This window comes from Alosa alosa, chromosome 3, assembly GCF_017589495.1.
Source record: "Alosa alosa isolate M-15738 ecotype Scorff River chromosome 3, AALO_Geno_1.1, whole genome shotgun sequence".
NCBI lineage: Eukaryota > Metazoa > Chordata > Actinopteri > Clupeiformes > Clupeidae > Alosa > Alosa alosa.
In genome coordinates, this window is record NC_063191.1 from 24,109,871 (window position 1) to 24,126,324 (window position 16,454).

The 16,454-nt window shown below is 42.9% G+C and overlaps 1 protein-coding gene across 5 annotated transcripts in view; it reads right to left on the reverse strand.

Moving 5' to 3' along the window:
• The window catches only part of LOC125291569 (FERM, ARHGEF and pleckstrin domain-containing protein 1), a 54,133-nt gene extending 40,440 nt beyond the window's left edge, over nucleotides 1–13,693 (reverse strand). Inside the window, exons 1-2 of one of the 5 annotated variants that reach the window (XM_048238378.1) lie at nucleotides 13,443–13,691; nucleotides 9,903–10,100 (exon numbers count right to left, since the gene is read on the reverse strand). In XM_048238378.1, the coding sequence (XP_048094335.1) occupies nucleotides 9,903–10,073 (171 nt within the window). In that variant the 5' untranslated portion in view covers nucleotides 10,074–10,100; nucleotides 13,443–13,691. Of the gene's footprint in view, nucleotides 1–9,902; nucleotides 10,101–13,442 lie in introns of all 5 variants that reach the window. The other 4 variants (XM_048238376.1, XM_048238377.1, XM_048238375.1 and 1 more) reach the window with 4 other exon arrangements.
• Nucleotides 13,694–16,454: the final 2,761 nt, after the last annotated feature.

Below are 16,454 nucleotides of genomic sequence, written 5' to 3' on the forward strand. Positions count from 1 at the left end.
CGCAACGCATCTCTGTTTGATTGGAAGAGCGCAGCCATCACGTCAATGCATCTGCTGCTGCACTGACACCACACACACACACACACACACACACACACACACACACACACACACACACACACACACACACACACAACACACAGCTGGGCCTGTTGATATCAAGTTAAACTCCAACCTTGAAACCTCTTGATTGTAACTGAATTACATCTGAAGAAGGACTTTCACAAGGAATATGCAAGCATTGGTGTCAGTATGGATAAAAGTGTCAGTACAGATTTTATCAGTATGACAAGATAGCTACCTGTGTGAACAGTGAAATCAGCAGAAGAGGTCAAGGGTCCAACAATCACATGATATGACAGTTAGAAGACTAGAGTGAATAGATCGTCAATAGGGGATTTCATATTTCTTAGAGATGGATTAGTCTGTGGATGTCCTGTGTGAGGCTGGCTAATCTAGGCTTGAAAACACCCCATGATAAATAGTGATGGGAAATATAGTGAGAATATAGTGAGACAGTGTCTGATTTCATGGTGCAACTCTACTCTGCCATGATGTGTCCTCACCATATGAATATCAATGAGGAATTCATAATCTATCAAAGTACTGTAAGTGCATGCAGCCATGTGGTCTCCCAGTAGGGAAGAATGTGATTGCTGCATGGCAGTGGTTATAACATACTAATCATGCCAAGGATGCTGAAAATCTATATGGCACTCGTGTTTCATCAGTTAAACAGTTAGTGTAAGCATTGTGATTATGAAGACAAGTGAAATCATGGTGGTGTTGGTCCACACACCCCTATTTTGAAGTCAAGTTCATGTTCTTAGGATCTAATTTGGTGTTTCAGGAGCAGCATCGCCTCTAGACAGCCTTCCTGCGTTTACATTTATTCAGTCCAAGGCTTTGCTTTCACTGCACTGAGCCCTGCATGGAGGAGGACCACTCTGGTTTCCATAGGAACCATTCATCTTTGTATTCATCTATAGTGCAATCTCCATCCTGCACTGGCCATTGCACAAGAAAAGTAAGAGAAAATGAAAAACAGGGGCGTATGTGGAACAAGTGAGCTTTCACCTGATTAATTGACCGTGGCCTTATACTGTACATCAGGTCTGCAGAGGACTGTGTGATTCGGTTGGGTGACAACTGTAAACCGTGAAGTGAAGGCTTTATGTTGTACTGTATTCTAGTGACGCACAACTCAATTTCCATGATAAGTTACCTTGGCCTTGATCTGACATAGAATATCCAGGTTGAATATGAATCATCATTTCAATAAAGGGCACGATTTTCCAGTATGAAATCCTCCCTAGAATCTTTAATTTGTTATTTCTGACATGTGCTACTCCTCTCATAATTCATCACTACCAAAAGATTAACATCCTAGAACACACGGGAGAACAAATGGGACACTATGTTCTTCAAGGCATCAGATGAGAACTCCACACCCATCAATATAACATCAACATAATAAAGGTTTGATATTGAACACAGCTCAGTGGGGTTATCATGAACAGATTACCAGCATCAGCTAGAGGCGCACTCTGAGGATAACTATGGGGATATGAGCCATCACAGAACTGATATGATGGCACTTCCTGGTATGTGAGAGACGCCGTTAGGGCAGACTGTGGGTGGGGTGGCCATATTAGACAGACAGGCCCCGCTCGGAGAACAGAGGAGAGAACAGAGAACAGAACAGAGAGGCTCTGCGTGGAGAACAGAGGAGAACAGAGAACAGAACAGAGAGGCCCTGCGTGGAGAACAGAGAAGAACAGAACAGAGAGGCCCTGCGTGGAGAACAAAGGAGAACAGAAAGGCCCTGCGTGGAGAACAGAGGAGAACAGAGAACAGAACAGAGAGGCCCTGCGTGGAGAACAGAGAGAAGAACAGAGAACAGAACAGAGAGGCCCTGCGTGGAGTACAGTGGAGAACAGAGAGTCCCTGCTTGGAGAACAGAGTACAGAACAGAGGAGAACAGAACAGAGAGGCCCTGCGTGGAGTACAGAGAAGAACAGAACAGAGAGGCCCTGCGTGGAGAACAAAGGAGAACAGAAAGGCCCTGCGTGGAGAACAGAGGAGAACAGAGAACAGAACAGAGAGGCCCTGCGTGGAGAACAGAGAAGAACAGAGAACAGAACAGAGAGGCCCTGCGTGGAGTACAGTGGAGAACAGAGAGTCCCTGCTTGGAGAACAGAGTACAGAACAGAGGAGAACAGAACAGAGAGGCCCTGCGTGGAGTACAGAGGAGAACAGAGGAGAACAGAGAGGCCCTGCATGGAGAACAGAGGAGAACAGTACAGATGACTGAAGCACCGAGGGGAGATGAGTGATGTAGGGATCCACTTGGCATTTGAGGGAAGACCAAGCAGCTGTTGGCATTCTGGCGCTCATGAGTGAAATGCAGAGTTTCGCCTCAGTCTGCACACACACACACACACACACACACACACACACACACACAGCAGAAATAGGTCAAATGAGGCAGACAGCAGGGGGGGGTTAACATCAAGGAGAAATGATCTGAGAGTAACAAAAAAGGGGATCGTGCCATAAATGCGCATTAGTGAGTATGTGTGCACCATCAAGCACCAGCACCTGCTGTGTAAGAAATGTACAGGAGAAAGCAGCTCAGAGGAAAAACCCCAACACATAAAGGAGAGAACTGGAGTCTACTCTGCCAGCTTACTGACTCCGCCACACAGCCCGAGACACAGCCCAAAGAATTACCATGGCAACCTTGAGACAGACACGAGGCCGCCAGAGCTGCTCATTGGCATGGCACTCTGCCAGTGCATACATACGGAGCGAGGAGGTGCATGCAAGCGTGCAAAAATAAAGAACAACCTGTGTGCCAACGGGGCACCGCTCACAAAGCAAGCAGCAAATAATCAGAGCTTAATGAGGGCAGGATGAGGGGGGGGGGGGCTAATCAAGCCACAAAAGAAGAAATCATGAATCACAAAAACTACGAACGGATCCTTAGAAAAGACTGACTGACTGCAGAGGGGTGGGGAGGGGTAAGTAAAATGTAAATGTGAATTTAAGGTTTAGTATAATCCACTCAGTGTAATGGGAGTGAAAGCGAGCTTCCCCAGGATGCTGCCTAGAGGCTCACAGGCCCCTCACAACAAAGATACCATGACAGCACATCAAAGATGTTCTTTTTCACAAGAAATCCCATTGGGTGAGAGAATATCGTGTTGGCCCCTTTGTTTCCATCAATACCTCTATCACACACACAAACACGCACCACTGTACACACACATACTGTACACTGCTGCACAAACACACACACATTCACTGAAATGGTACTAAAAAAATACATTAACCTGGTGTTGAAGCAGCCGTTAGGAAGGCATCAAATCACTGTACCTTTATATGTAGCACTAGCATGGAGTCTGAGCACTGCTGTGTTCTAGACAGGAGCTACAAGGACAGGACTGAGAAACACGCTAAACAAATCAACCACTACAACCTGAATCTGCCAGTCAGATCAAAACACTCTCTTACCAACACTCTTAAACTGCAGGTCAAAAGTGTACAATGACCTGACAGTCTCTCCCTCCAAATGTTCAACTGCATTTAAGTCAAGCTTTTCAGTACACACCAAGATGTGAATAGTACTCACAACTACAACAATAAAAACTACAAACTATATGACATAATAGTGCTTCAAATTAAGAAGGAGACTGCCTGTAGCTCAGTGGATCCTTCCCAAACAACTGCTAACTATAACAGATCAACACAGTGAAATAAAAAAAGAATATTTAAGCCACACACTAGCTTTATGTTTATTCACATTGACTAAGAATGTTTTTATTGAGACAAGATATTCATCGGAATATTACTGTCAGAAGTAAAAAAATATATAGATTTTAGTGCATAGAATGAAGATTAAATGAGACAGCACTGAATATACAGTATGCGGCCTAAACAGCAGCTGTTCTACTGTATACTGTAACATAAACTGTGAATCCGCATGACCACCATATTATCTGAGGAAGATACACTCTTCTAAACTTGCAGCACAACTGTAATCCTTATAATGTTATTAGCAGAGGAGAGGCCAGAGGCCAGCCCAGACTGCAGTGACTGGGTGTACCATGAGAAATGTTCTCAGCGCCGTCCATATTTGATGCAGCGAGTACCAACTGAATAAGCATTGCGTGTCATGTGAACTAATGTCTTGAGACTAATGCATTTCAATCTACAGCGTGAATCGGAGCATGTCTAAAATGGTTTCCTGCATACCCCACTCATTCTCCATTTTCGGAGCGGGTAGGGAGGGGCAGACACTGTGTCACTGTGTCTGATGGTGAAGCAGTCTGTCTCTGCAGAATAGACATTTGGCAGCTGGATTTTCATAGCAGTCCTTCAAAATAACTTCCTTGATGGTCAATAGCCAAGTGGTGGGACCAAGGGGTTCCAGCTCATGGTGACCATGCTCACCCAGGGGAGCTGGGTCCTCGTTAGCATTCATCAGAGAGCAGGGCCTCATGGCCGAGTTGGCCAGCGTTGTAATTACTTTGCACCTCACATGAGTAATTATGGGCTGTGCTGAGAATCGGCGAGCCGATCACTGCACTGCCATGTTTGCCCTAAAGTGACTGGGAGGTTTGCCATGACCGGCTTTCTAGGCCATTCTGTATGTGTTTTTGTTTTTCCTCTTGAAGCATGTGAATGGGGTAATGAAGCTCTCAAGTGGTTTGAGAGCGTATTAGAGAATAGGGCAAGGGACACAATAATCGACATGTTCGGGCATGACCATACCAGGCTAACATAAGGATCACGTGTTATCCGGCAATTATCTCCATTCAGCAAATACAGTTAATTATCACCTTATAATAACAATGTAATTAAATGCCATTAGTATTGTTACAACAATCTCTGTGTACTTCTTGCCCTGTTAGAATGCATTTCTGTCCTTGCTCTGACCCATGGGTTCCTTTCTCACGGTTGAGAATAGAGCGCAAGGACGACACACAAGCAAAACAGTGGCTCAGCTGGAACAAACCATTTGCCGGGTGAACAGTAGTGTCCTGTTGGGTAAACTGAGCGGCCTTGTGTAGTTGCTTCTCTGGAACGCACATGTCTCTGAGAGCATTAGCCTCTGACCCTCTCAGCCAAAGAGGCCTAGCAGGACTCATGCATGGCCTCAGCACCCTATGTTAAGACAAACCGCAGCAGAAGATGGGGAGGGTAACGCGTTAAATATCACTAAAGACTTATTAGGTTACATGTAAACCCAGGGGGCAGAAGCTAATTAACAGAAAATGTGAGCAACGTGGAGAGATCCCTCCAACACATGATGGGGGGATGGGGGAGCTTCATTAAGGCACTGCTAGAGTGATTTTAATCTAGAGCCAGACAATGTGAAGCTTTTCATGGGATTATCGGCAAACAGCATCTACACTTCCTTTCTGTCTGGTCACACCAGAGCATTCATGAATAACATTTCTGCATAATACTCCAGAGGTTTAGCATAAACGGTGTCAAAAACAAAAGCGATGAGTACCGAACATGATCATGCATCTTGGGATATAAGATTGACTCGAAATAGTAGAACGTTGTTTATGATCAGAGAGATGTGTAACAAGCTGAACCAGGCAACACATAAAAGATGGTTAAACAGATGATTCATGAAGTCTGAGAAAGAACCATCGACTGTTCTATTATTTAACATGTTTTCATAGCAAAGGAATACAAGAGGAACTAGTGGAGTATCATAAATGTGCTCAATGGATTGTAATCTAACCTGGTGTGAGGCTGTGATGCATTTGGAGGCTGAGGGGAGGGGTTGTCAGCAAGCCCTCAAGGGCAAGACTCATTCATCAATGTGCTTATGTGACATTGTTGTTGTTTCAAATGAAATCTTCTGTAAATTACTATACAGAGCATCAACATATGCTAAGATATTTGGATGATGCATATTTTTGTCCATCATCTGACAAAGGAAAAGCACCCAACCGCCAGTCAGAAAGACACAGGCAAACAAACAAAAACAGGAAGGTTGATGCCCCATAGTGCTATGCTCAATTTCACTTAATCTCATATCTGCATGGTTTCCCAGGGATAGTTCTTTCCTTGTGACAAATATGGACCATGTTCATCCCCCATCCCAGTCCCAGGAGACTCCCTTCCCCCTTCACTCTAAAATTGGGCTCTCCAGCTGACAGTCAACCAAACTCCAACACATAGCATCATAATCGCTCCCATGTTCCCAGGGCTGTAATCAAAATAGCAGCACCCCAGGTGGTGTACGCAGACATGAACATCTCTATGGTGCTGTACTGAGGGCTTCCGTATCTTAAGTGAATATCAATAGATTCATTTATGCATGAAAGTATCAAATTCTCCTGTCAGCTGGGAAACAACACTTCATCACCTTTAGTGGAAGTCTGTTTAGACAAAGGAATTATCCCTCCATCAATAATCAACTTCCTCAGGCTTTTGTCAAGGTATGGCCCTCCAGAGAGAGACATCAAATCTCACTTTGTCATGCTGGGAAGCCTTTGCCCACCACCAGAGCCAAACCGTGCACTGCCACAGAATAGAAACCTGTTCAAGCTGTTGGGTCCCAGAGAGACATAACTGTTGTGCTATGCTCCTCACTCACCCTTTACCCTACCCAGCACCCTATCCAGTCACACTCCTGCCACCCAGCTTGGAGGGGAGAACAGAATATTTTCCATCAATCATGGCTGCCTCTTCCACATTCCCATTAGTCTCAACCCCATTAGGATGCTGCTTCCAGGCGTATGTGAGAGGCTAGATAGCTATTAAAATCACAAATGTCACAGATGAGTCTAGCCTACGACAGGCCAGACAACAGCTTTTTCGGCTGTGGTAGATAACGAAACGGCTGGATGGATGCTCTCATAACTCACATGAGCTAGGACTCAATGAACCAGGACTGCCAGCAAGAGAAACAAACACATTTTATTTACACAAAAACAAATGCCACATGACTAAGCACAGCTTATCACTGTGACCTCTTTTGCAACCAAAATCAGTTCAAAAACATTCCAATAGCAAGTCATTCTGGGTGTCTTTTGAGCACGTCTCTTCCAGCCCTGTAAAATACATCATCTAGAGAGGATCTTCCATATATGGTCTTCATACTATCATGCAAATAATATCAGCACTGCAGAGATTCTTTCTGTTTTACAAACACTGTATATTTCCACACAGGAGGGTTGTGGGGAATCCTCCTCAATATGGTGACCTCCTCTAAAGATGAAACAATTTTATGGCCACCAGAACCAACCCATCATGCAACAAATGATCACGGAGGAGAGGGGGCAGGGTGGGCAACTGAAAAGATTGAATCTGGAGTAAACTGAGCATTCCAAATTGGTTTGTATCTGCAGGCTTTTTGCTCCTCTCTCCTGAGCAATCTGTCTGGTTTACATCCAGTTTGCAGACGTGGCAGAAAAAAACATCCTCTATTGCAAATCCAAGGTCAAAATCTAGGGCAGACTAAGCACTTCACGAAACCTCCATGTCTACATTGTATCTGAAAATATCCAACATGTACTCAGTAAAGCCCCTGTACACAAGGCATCCTCTTGTATTAGCATTTGTAAAACGGCTTGGTACATGGGTTACTGTGTGGCTGGCAGACCCTCTTATAGTACATTCCCTTATGCAGAGAGGAAAAATGTCTTCATCACAACACAATGCTACATTCTAGGCTATTTAATGGGGTTGCGTTCTATGGGGAGTGTTGTTTGCTAGCTTCACTGGCTAGATTTGGCAAGATAAAGACAGAGACAGACATCACCACATTAGGAGAGGGCTGTCCTTTAGTGCTGCCTTAGGCTAATTAAGCTTCAGTTCATGACCTCAGATCACAGCCTTGAGGGATAAAATTACATCTTTCTCACTGAAAAAGTCCTCAGAAGATTGCCAGCTCCACCATTCCCATTAGCTTTAAGAAACGCAGGTCAGTCACTGAGCGTCACACTGTTTAGCCATTATGTGCTTTTAAATATATAGGATATTGAATTTTAGATGTATATCAGCATATATCTAAGTTTAGAGGGCATCTGGCACAGAAACAACAAACAGAACAACAACACATACATCAACAACAACAATAACAACACCGTCTCAAATCATGACCTGAATTTGAGTATGCTGCTACCTAGAATGTGTGAACATATGGTGTGTGTTCAGGTGTAAGGTGAAGGTAAAATTGACCCAGTGGTTGGGGTTAGTCTAAAGTAAAGCAGGTTATGAAGAGAATCAGCTAATTCTCTCAGTTTCTTCCTGACTGTCCTTCTCGTGACAGTTGTCTGTCACGCTCATTTAAACACAACAGCACTCTCGTGACCCACTGTAGTAATAGGGGTGTAGTAATAGGGGTCTACACAGGAAGTCGTACTGTGAACTGTGGGAAAAGGTTAGGCCATGTGCAATTGGACACACGCCAAATAAAACTTGGGACAAACCCTTTTTCAATACCCACACAATTACTCGCTAAAGTATTTCTTATTTATTTGAGTTCCTCTTCTCCACTCCAATGCTCCCCTCATCTAAACATTGATTGTTTTTTTCATACCTGGCGCTCTCCTTTTCTATCCCTAAATCTAATTCTTTGTGAGAGCAAGGGCCTGTGGTGGGGGAGAAATGATAAGTAACCAACCACCAGGAAAATAACATACCATAGTTCTGCACTTCCTCTCCACCCACCTCAGAGAGACTGAGTCAGGTTTGGCACAGAATCAGCAAGAATGTCAGATTTTTTCAAAAACTACTACAGCAAAAACACAATTTCCTTAAATTGATTACAATTAATTACTTTTTACTACTTATTTGGAATTTTTTTGTCTTACCGGCCACCAGTGCAATATACAGTACACATGCAAAAAGAAGGTGTGATGATATGAGGAAATGAAAAATACATATGGCTATTTCCTGCACAGTTTCTCAACATTGCGCTCCTTCAAATCTTGTTTGTTAGCATGTCATTAACAAGGTTGTAATAAGAAATAACTACCAGCGTGAATAAAGCCACCAATACCATAACTATATGTTTTTAAGATGCTTCTTTAAGTTGCTGCTACAGCTGCTCAACTTACTTTTCCTTAGTTAAATAACACAGACAAAGACTTCCAGTAATATGCAGGCTAGTTCATTGACTACACTAAAGAATGTCCACCATAATAACAAGACTATCCCCCTCTGCATCATCAATGCCATCTGCTTCTATGATTTTCAGGCATCAAATAGATTTCCTGTCTCACTGGATGTACTTTGTGAGCTTGCCAGGTGAGAGGAGGTGATGTTTCTCAAAGCACACATATTTCTTCATGAGTTTAGGAAATAGCCCACAAGTCCAAAGCCATACACAAGACACATACAACAAATTCTGATCGCCTGAATATAGAGTTTGTGCCTTGATGCATGAAATGACATTTGAGTATTCAAAGAGAAGACAACCCTTCAAAACACATTTGACTATATTTTCACAGCTCCCAAGGTATTTATAGCACAGAACAAAACTGCATGGTTAATGTGATCCATTTTCACACCATGAGCAACTGCCAGAGCATTATGCTGTGGTAGTATTGTACCCCCCTCATACAAGGTCATACAGATAATTGTTAGTTTGTTATATTGCACAATTAAATAAGTATTATGGTATGTGGTATTCAAAATCAAATGACGGGTACCGAAACACCTAAACCTATTTCTTACTAATTCAATGCCTAAGCACTAACATGAACCACATATTCCATTTCAATAGCCCTTTCATGTCAAGGCCCTCACACACAGAAACCAATACATGAAATAAGCTTTAAACAGCAGAGCTCCAAACCAAGTGTATCTGGGACACATGAACTTGCACCACAGCACGTGAGAGGAAAGCTGAAACCCAGAGCGGCACTCACCGAGATTTCGAAGAGCTCCTCGGTTTCGTCCAGCATGCGGACTCTGATGGTGATGTGTCGGCCCGGGGGCATGACGGGCGGTTTGTGGCCTGGATCCAGCGTGCTGATGGCCATCGTCTCCGGCGCTCCCAGCCGCTGGCCTGCAGAGACTCGAAGCTCTGGCTCCACCATGGCGTGTCCTCAATAAGTCCTTCAGTCCTGCACACAGAGAGGACGACACATCTTACATTGGCCTCCATCTCTTGGGCTCTTTCCACGGAGGCTTTCTAATATGATGACTTGATGAAGATAGTGCCGAGAAGGGAGAGGCCGTTTGGCCAACAACAGTTTTCAGGAATTAAATGAAGGAATTAGGAGAGCTATTCATTTTCACTGGAGGCAATGTAAGAAAATGATGAAACATTAAGACAGTGAAATCATATGACTAACTGCATATTTAAAGATAGAAATGGCTCTTTGAAGACATATACAATGAAGTTCCATTATGAACATAGAAATAGCTCTCTCCTGACTGAGTTTGTTATGACTGCGGGGAAAAAATCTATTAGCTCTCTCCGATGCACAAATGAGGCCAGTCTAAAAAGCGGAATTTCAGCACCAGCAAACTACATCACCTTTGTGACATATTGTGGCCAGAAAATGAGTTACACCACAATCAAATAATCAGTTACTGTTTTGGCAAAGAAAGGTAAAAGCCTGAAATACCAGAGAAGTGTGAAGAACAGAGCACAACTGCACAGTAGCCATTACAACAGCAGTGAATGGGCACGTTGCCCTTCAGCAAGTGCTGCAGAGTTCAAACACACCCAGCTGACAGTGAGGGCTACCACCAGAACCACACCACTGGACTGCAATATGGTCCTTCCACTGATATTTTATCAGAGTCTCCACAAGCAAAATGAAAGTCATTTAGTCAATAGCAGATACATGTGAGAGAAGCCCACATGTATGAGTTGTAGATCGTGGACTGAAAACAACAACTAAATCATAGTTGATGAATGTGTTGACGAGCAGCAGGATTATTGAGGTTGGGCAATCCTTCCCACCCCCAACTCCATTCCTCCAGGCCTCCCAGAGGGTCTGAAGAGTTCCACTCTGTTTATCACACATTCCATTGGAGTGATGTAACCTGAAGACCTGAATGAAATAGGCCATTTCAATGTGGGGGCAGCATGTTTGGAAATGAGCTGTGGAAACTTCACAATTACTGTAGCTTGACCAGACCCTTAAGGGTAACAAACAAATACCCAGGGTCTTACAGTTCAATTTTAAATGAAAATGAAATCATTACATTTCAGGTGTTTTCTGGAGAAGGTAAATGAAAATAATGTAGCTATCTACAATTCATGAAGTGATGTTACTGTGCACAGTTTAATGTTACAACAATTTGAGCGGAACACTTCAGCAATATATGGCACAACAGAGAGTGGTGTTGGCAAAATGATAAATTCTCATGAGGCTGAAGGCTGAGAGTTGCAGGTAAAAATAAACTTTAGAACTTCTAAAAGTTAATTTCACAGAGGGAGAAGGTTCCTACTGTCCCTAAGGTCCATTAAAAAGGGTATGTTCCAAAAGCTTGTCATGTGCCTCTGGTTAAACAGTGGCTCTGTTCTTGGGTCCCTATGGTCTGAGGAGACTCAATTGCAAGTGAAAACTGTACATCATTACTCTGAATGAATATTCAGCACATCTTAATTACCAGCCACAAGACAACCTGACATTCTAGTACTGCAATGACTATATGGTGGAAGCAAAGCATTCATAATCAACTGCAGCTGTCCACAGCAGTCACAGAGGCTACATACGCATGTGCACACACCTTATCTGAGGAGGATATGAATGTTAGGATATTACATGAATGTAATACCACTCTCTCAAACACAATTCCCTTCATTTTAACAAGGACTCTACACAATGATCCTCAAAGACATTCAAACTAATCTGTGATCAAAGATTAGGCAGATATCAAAGCTTCCTGTAGGAAATTGACCCTTGCCTGGCCTCAAGCTCATCGGTCAACAACCCTGCCAAGCCTTCCTCCCATGTGGCCATATGGCCCATGAAAAACATGGGTCTAGTGTTCATTACTATATACACATGCAATTGTTGAATGCAAATATTTCAAAGAAAAGAGAGACTGGAAAGGCAGAGGCAAGCTTCTCTGCCCTGCTCGACATTAACTTTGTCAACAAGAAAGTGGAAATGGTCTGTCCATTTCATTGTCTTTGAACTTGTTTGCAGCCACATTCCCCATAAGCGTGCAAGAGGGAGTAGACAGGTCCATAAGTTCGGATTGGAACAGGGAGCCCTCTGTTCAGGCAACTGTCTGTTAAATAATTAACAACTTATTGAAGCTGCACAGCTGCATTGTTCAACTAGCCTGGTTGAAACTGATTACTGAAACTGCCATATAGCCTACATATAAATGATGATGTCTTCAAAGATATATATATATATATATCCTCATATAGGGCACTGATGGTATAATATGAGGGAGTGGTTCTAAAAAGAGTCTAAAAATCGCAAACAAAAACACCAAAGCAATATGTTATCTTCCAGGATGGGTTTTTCAAAGCCATAAGGCAAACTGTCATATTACACTGTTGCATGCTATATGGCTTGGAGAGGGGGAGGGGAAGTCTTTGACAGGCGAGAGATCAGACGTCACCAAGACACCAACATCATTCAGTAGGATTTACTAACTCAGCCGGTTCCACACATCTGCAAGCATCCGTCATGTTTGCCATTGCCTCAACGAAATTAAAGCTTAGGAGATAGCATTACAGCTGGACGAAACGCCAACGACCAACTCAATCACTACAAATAAACTAGTCACAAAAGCTCTTGTAACTGAAATGCAAAAAAAGCCATTCAGTGGACTGGTACCTGACTAGAAACCATGTCCTAAACCTTGTCCTAAACCATGTCTTAAAGGCTATTCAACGCCTTCATGTAGGTTAGCGGACTAATCCTTCAAGGTATCATGAGCACAAAGGTTATTCTTCATGTGATAGGATGAGCAAAAACCACAATTAGCCTAATTTTAATTCTCCTTCTCGAGAGTCTTCTTTTCATTTAGGTTAGCATCATATATGATGTGCCATAAAGCTTGCAGCGCACGATGCCCTACCGGTTCCCCTGCATCCCTCCCGACGAATGCAGGGCATGTGTGTTTAACTTGCTTTTGCGGTGTTCAAACACATTGTAAATTCTTATGTACACCCATGTTATGCTATGATGGAATTATCATAGATATATTCTTCTTTAGGCCTGAACATTCTGTGGTTGCTCATTCAAACTGAGATTGGAAACCTGCATAGAAAAATCACTATTCCCTCCCCAACGCTGCTTTCACTGTCGATGGTCGCGTAGTGGCATAGGCTAATAAAACGTTATAACAATTAAACCGCTTAAACCAAGACCAACAATGTCACCAATACCCCCAGGTTGTTCTCGGCTTTAAAGCTTATCTCTCTCAGAGACAGAAGTTGTGCACTACCGTTTTCCATTCAGGAAAAGGGACGACATGTAAAGACTTACCCTGCCAGAAATTCAGCTAGATCCACGCGTAAATGTTCCAGGGATAAAAGAATAAAATACTCAACAGCAAGTTGATCAGCCTTTCTGTCTTGGCCAATTCAGATGCTTCTGGCAGCGGAGAGGACCTTCCTCTTGGTCGCCATGTCGGACGACTGTCTGTGGAAACAGGATTACATTGAAACGAGCGGCAGATCCACACTTAGCTTGTTACTCAAACAATAAAAGGACGCGCAGTGCCTCCAGCCATTGTAATTGGCATTGCAACTGCAAGAGCTTCCTCCGCGAGGAAAAATAATTTCATAGCACCATCTTGCGGTTTTGAGAGGGAGAGCTAACGCTCATGCTCATCTAGGGAGAGTGTCACTGTGTTCAGTTATAGAGCAAACGATTAAATGAATGAATAATCAATCAATCAATCAATCAATCAATTAATTAATCATATAAATCAAGTAAATCTATCTATCTATCTATCTATCTCTATTTATCTTATCTATCTATTTATCTACCTATTTATTTGCCTGTCTGTATGTATCAAATCAGTTAGAAAACTATTATTTCCAAGCAGGGGCTGTAGTGGAGGCTAAATGCAAGTTTATCCAACTCTGAAATTTCAGAATTTTTTAAACACAGTTGTCCACCTCTTATTAGAGTTTATCCACCTCTCAAAAGAGTTTATTCACCAGTTGCAACTTTTTACATTCAAAAATCACACTGTATTATCCACTACACCTGTTTCTAAGGTGTGGCATACATTATTCCAATAATAAAATATTTACTTGCTTCCTTTAGAAAATCATCCTGACCATAGAATCTGTGATTGGAGTGCTCTCTGAGACACACATCCTGTTTTCTTTGTGTGGCTTAGGACCAGTTTAGATTGCCCAATACTCAATGACAGAAAGTAGGTAAGTCTAACTGTGAGGATAAACATTTATTGAAAACCTGCCCAGAGATGCTCAGAGATGGAAGCATTTCATTGTAATGTAAGCATCAATAAAAAGAGAGTATGTTAATCACATAATTAAAACTATCATCCACAGACTGCAGTACTGAGTCCCCCAACTCTGTGTAATTTAGCAAAACATCCTTTAGGTTCACAAGTTTCCCAGTATGATTAATGATGCTCTCTAATGTCTGCTAAATGGGTTTGACACAATGGTGTCATGGCAACTCCTCAGAACTCAGAACATCCAGTGCAGTTAACATGCCTGAAAGGGCAGCAGCCATTGATTGTGTTAGAGCCCATTTCCCCGCTGCCCACCTGGTGTATTCTTCAGGAACGATATCTCTGGGTGGCTGCAGGCATTAGCAGAGATGGAGGCCTTGATGATGCTCACCCACGCCTGCCTCCATGTAGCTGAGGCAGAGGCAGAGGAGGCAGATGAAAAGCCCCAGCAATGTCGCGGAGGAGCCAGATTCTGGCTTTACATTCCATTGCTGTCCACCCACCACCTCACTAACTGGCAATGAATCCTCATCTGCCTTCTGCACTGTGGAGAGCCCACTCTGTCTCTTGGAAGCAATACAGAGCTCTACAGCAACACACTGCAAAGGGCTGTACTCGTGCTTAAGACAGCCTCAGAATGAATCATTTCTCTGCAGTTTGCACATCATGGCTATCATGGCCTTTTCACTTCACTACTCTGTCGAAAAGCTGACTTTTGCGAACACTTACAGTCTATATAAGACAATTCAAACATTAAATACTGAGGAAGGGTTCAGTGGTAAAATATGTACAAATTATACATTTGTGGGGATTCTAGATTCTAACGTGCTGTAACAAATACATTCACTGTAATGTGCCACAATTAAGTTTCAAAGTATGCTGAATGTAATAAACTGTCATTTATATTATTTGATAGTTTCCTGGGTGGATCTAGGCATTATAGGATCTAGACCTGTTCCTGGGTGGGAATGGCATTAGGATCTAGACCAGTTCCTGGGTGGGAATGGCATTATAGGATCTAGACCTGTTCCTGGGTGGGTGTGATGGCATTAGGATCTAGACCAGTTCCTGGGTGGGAATGGCATTATAGGATCTAGACCTGTTCCTGGGTGGGTGTGATGGCATTAGGATCTAGACCAGTTCTTGGGTGGGAATGGCATTATAGGATCTAGACCTGTTCCTGGGTGGGTCTGATGGCATTAGGATCTAGACCTGTTCCTGGTGACACATCATTTGTTTGGGGCATCACTACTTATTACAGAAGCTCAGTAGGCTTACTATAGACTTTAGGCATTAGTTATTTGCATGAGTCATCATTATATGCAAAAGTGTTGAACCGATGGTCATATGTAATCTGTCTAGTATAATTTTACCAGTTCTATTACACTATTTTGGAAAGAACTGCTGTACTGTAAAACAATTTAGTCTTTATTTGTATGGAAATGAATGACATGGTCTGGCAAAAACCTAGCCTGGGTGCCATTCCGAACTTAGTCCCGCCCACAACATTTGAGGTCGGGAAGTTCGGTCTGGCATTGCTCCATTGTGGTGGAAGTATGCTCTGCTCTGGCGGACCAATCAAATCGGGCTTTACGATGATGGACAGGTGAGCAACAGCGCCTGGTCTATCACGTCATCTGAGCACGCTTATTAGGCTTATGTTTGAAACAAAAAACGCTGTGGCTAGAAGGATACATGGCTTTTAAGACTCCATATGGAAAATGCATATTATTTAATGAGGTTTTATCACTGGAAACGATTATTTCTGAAAACTTTGGCCAAAGTTGAGATGTGGGAAAACTTGTTTCACTTTCATCAAGGGAAAACAGCGCTGTTGCATTGCGACATGTTCCCTCGTTCGTTTGAAATCTCTGATTGACCACCTGTTCGAGGGATTTGCGACAGCCTTTCCCAGCAGTCTAACATGTTTGTAGCATATCAGTGTTCAACAGAATTATTTTTAAAAACGGAGGGGATATAGGCTATCAGTTTTTTCCTAACAGCCTACCCTACTAGGCCTACGTATCTCTTAGATTTCGCTAATGAGTGTTGTAGGCTAGGAGTTA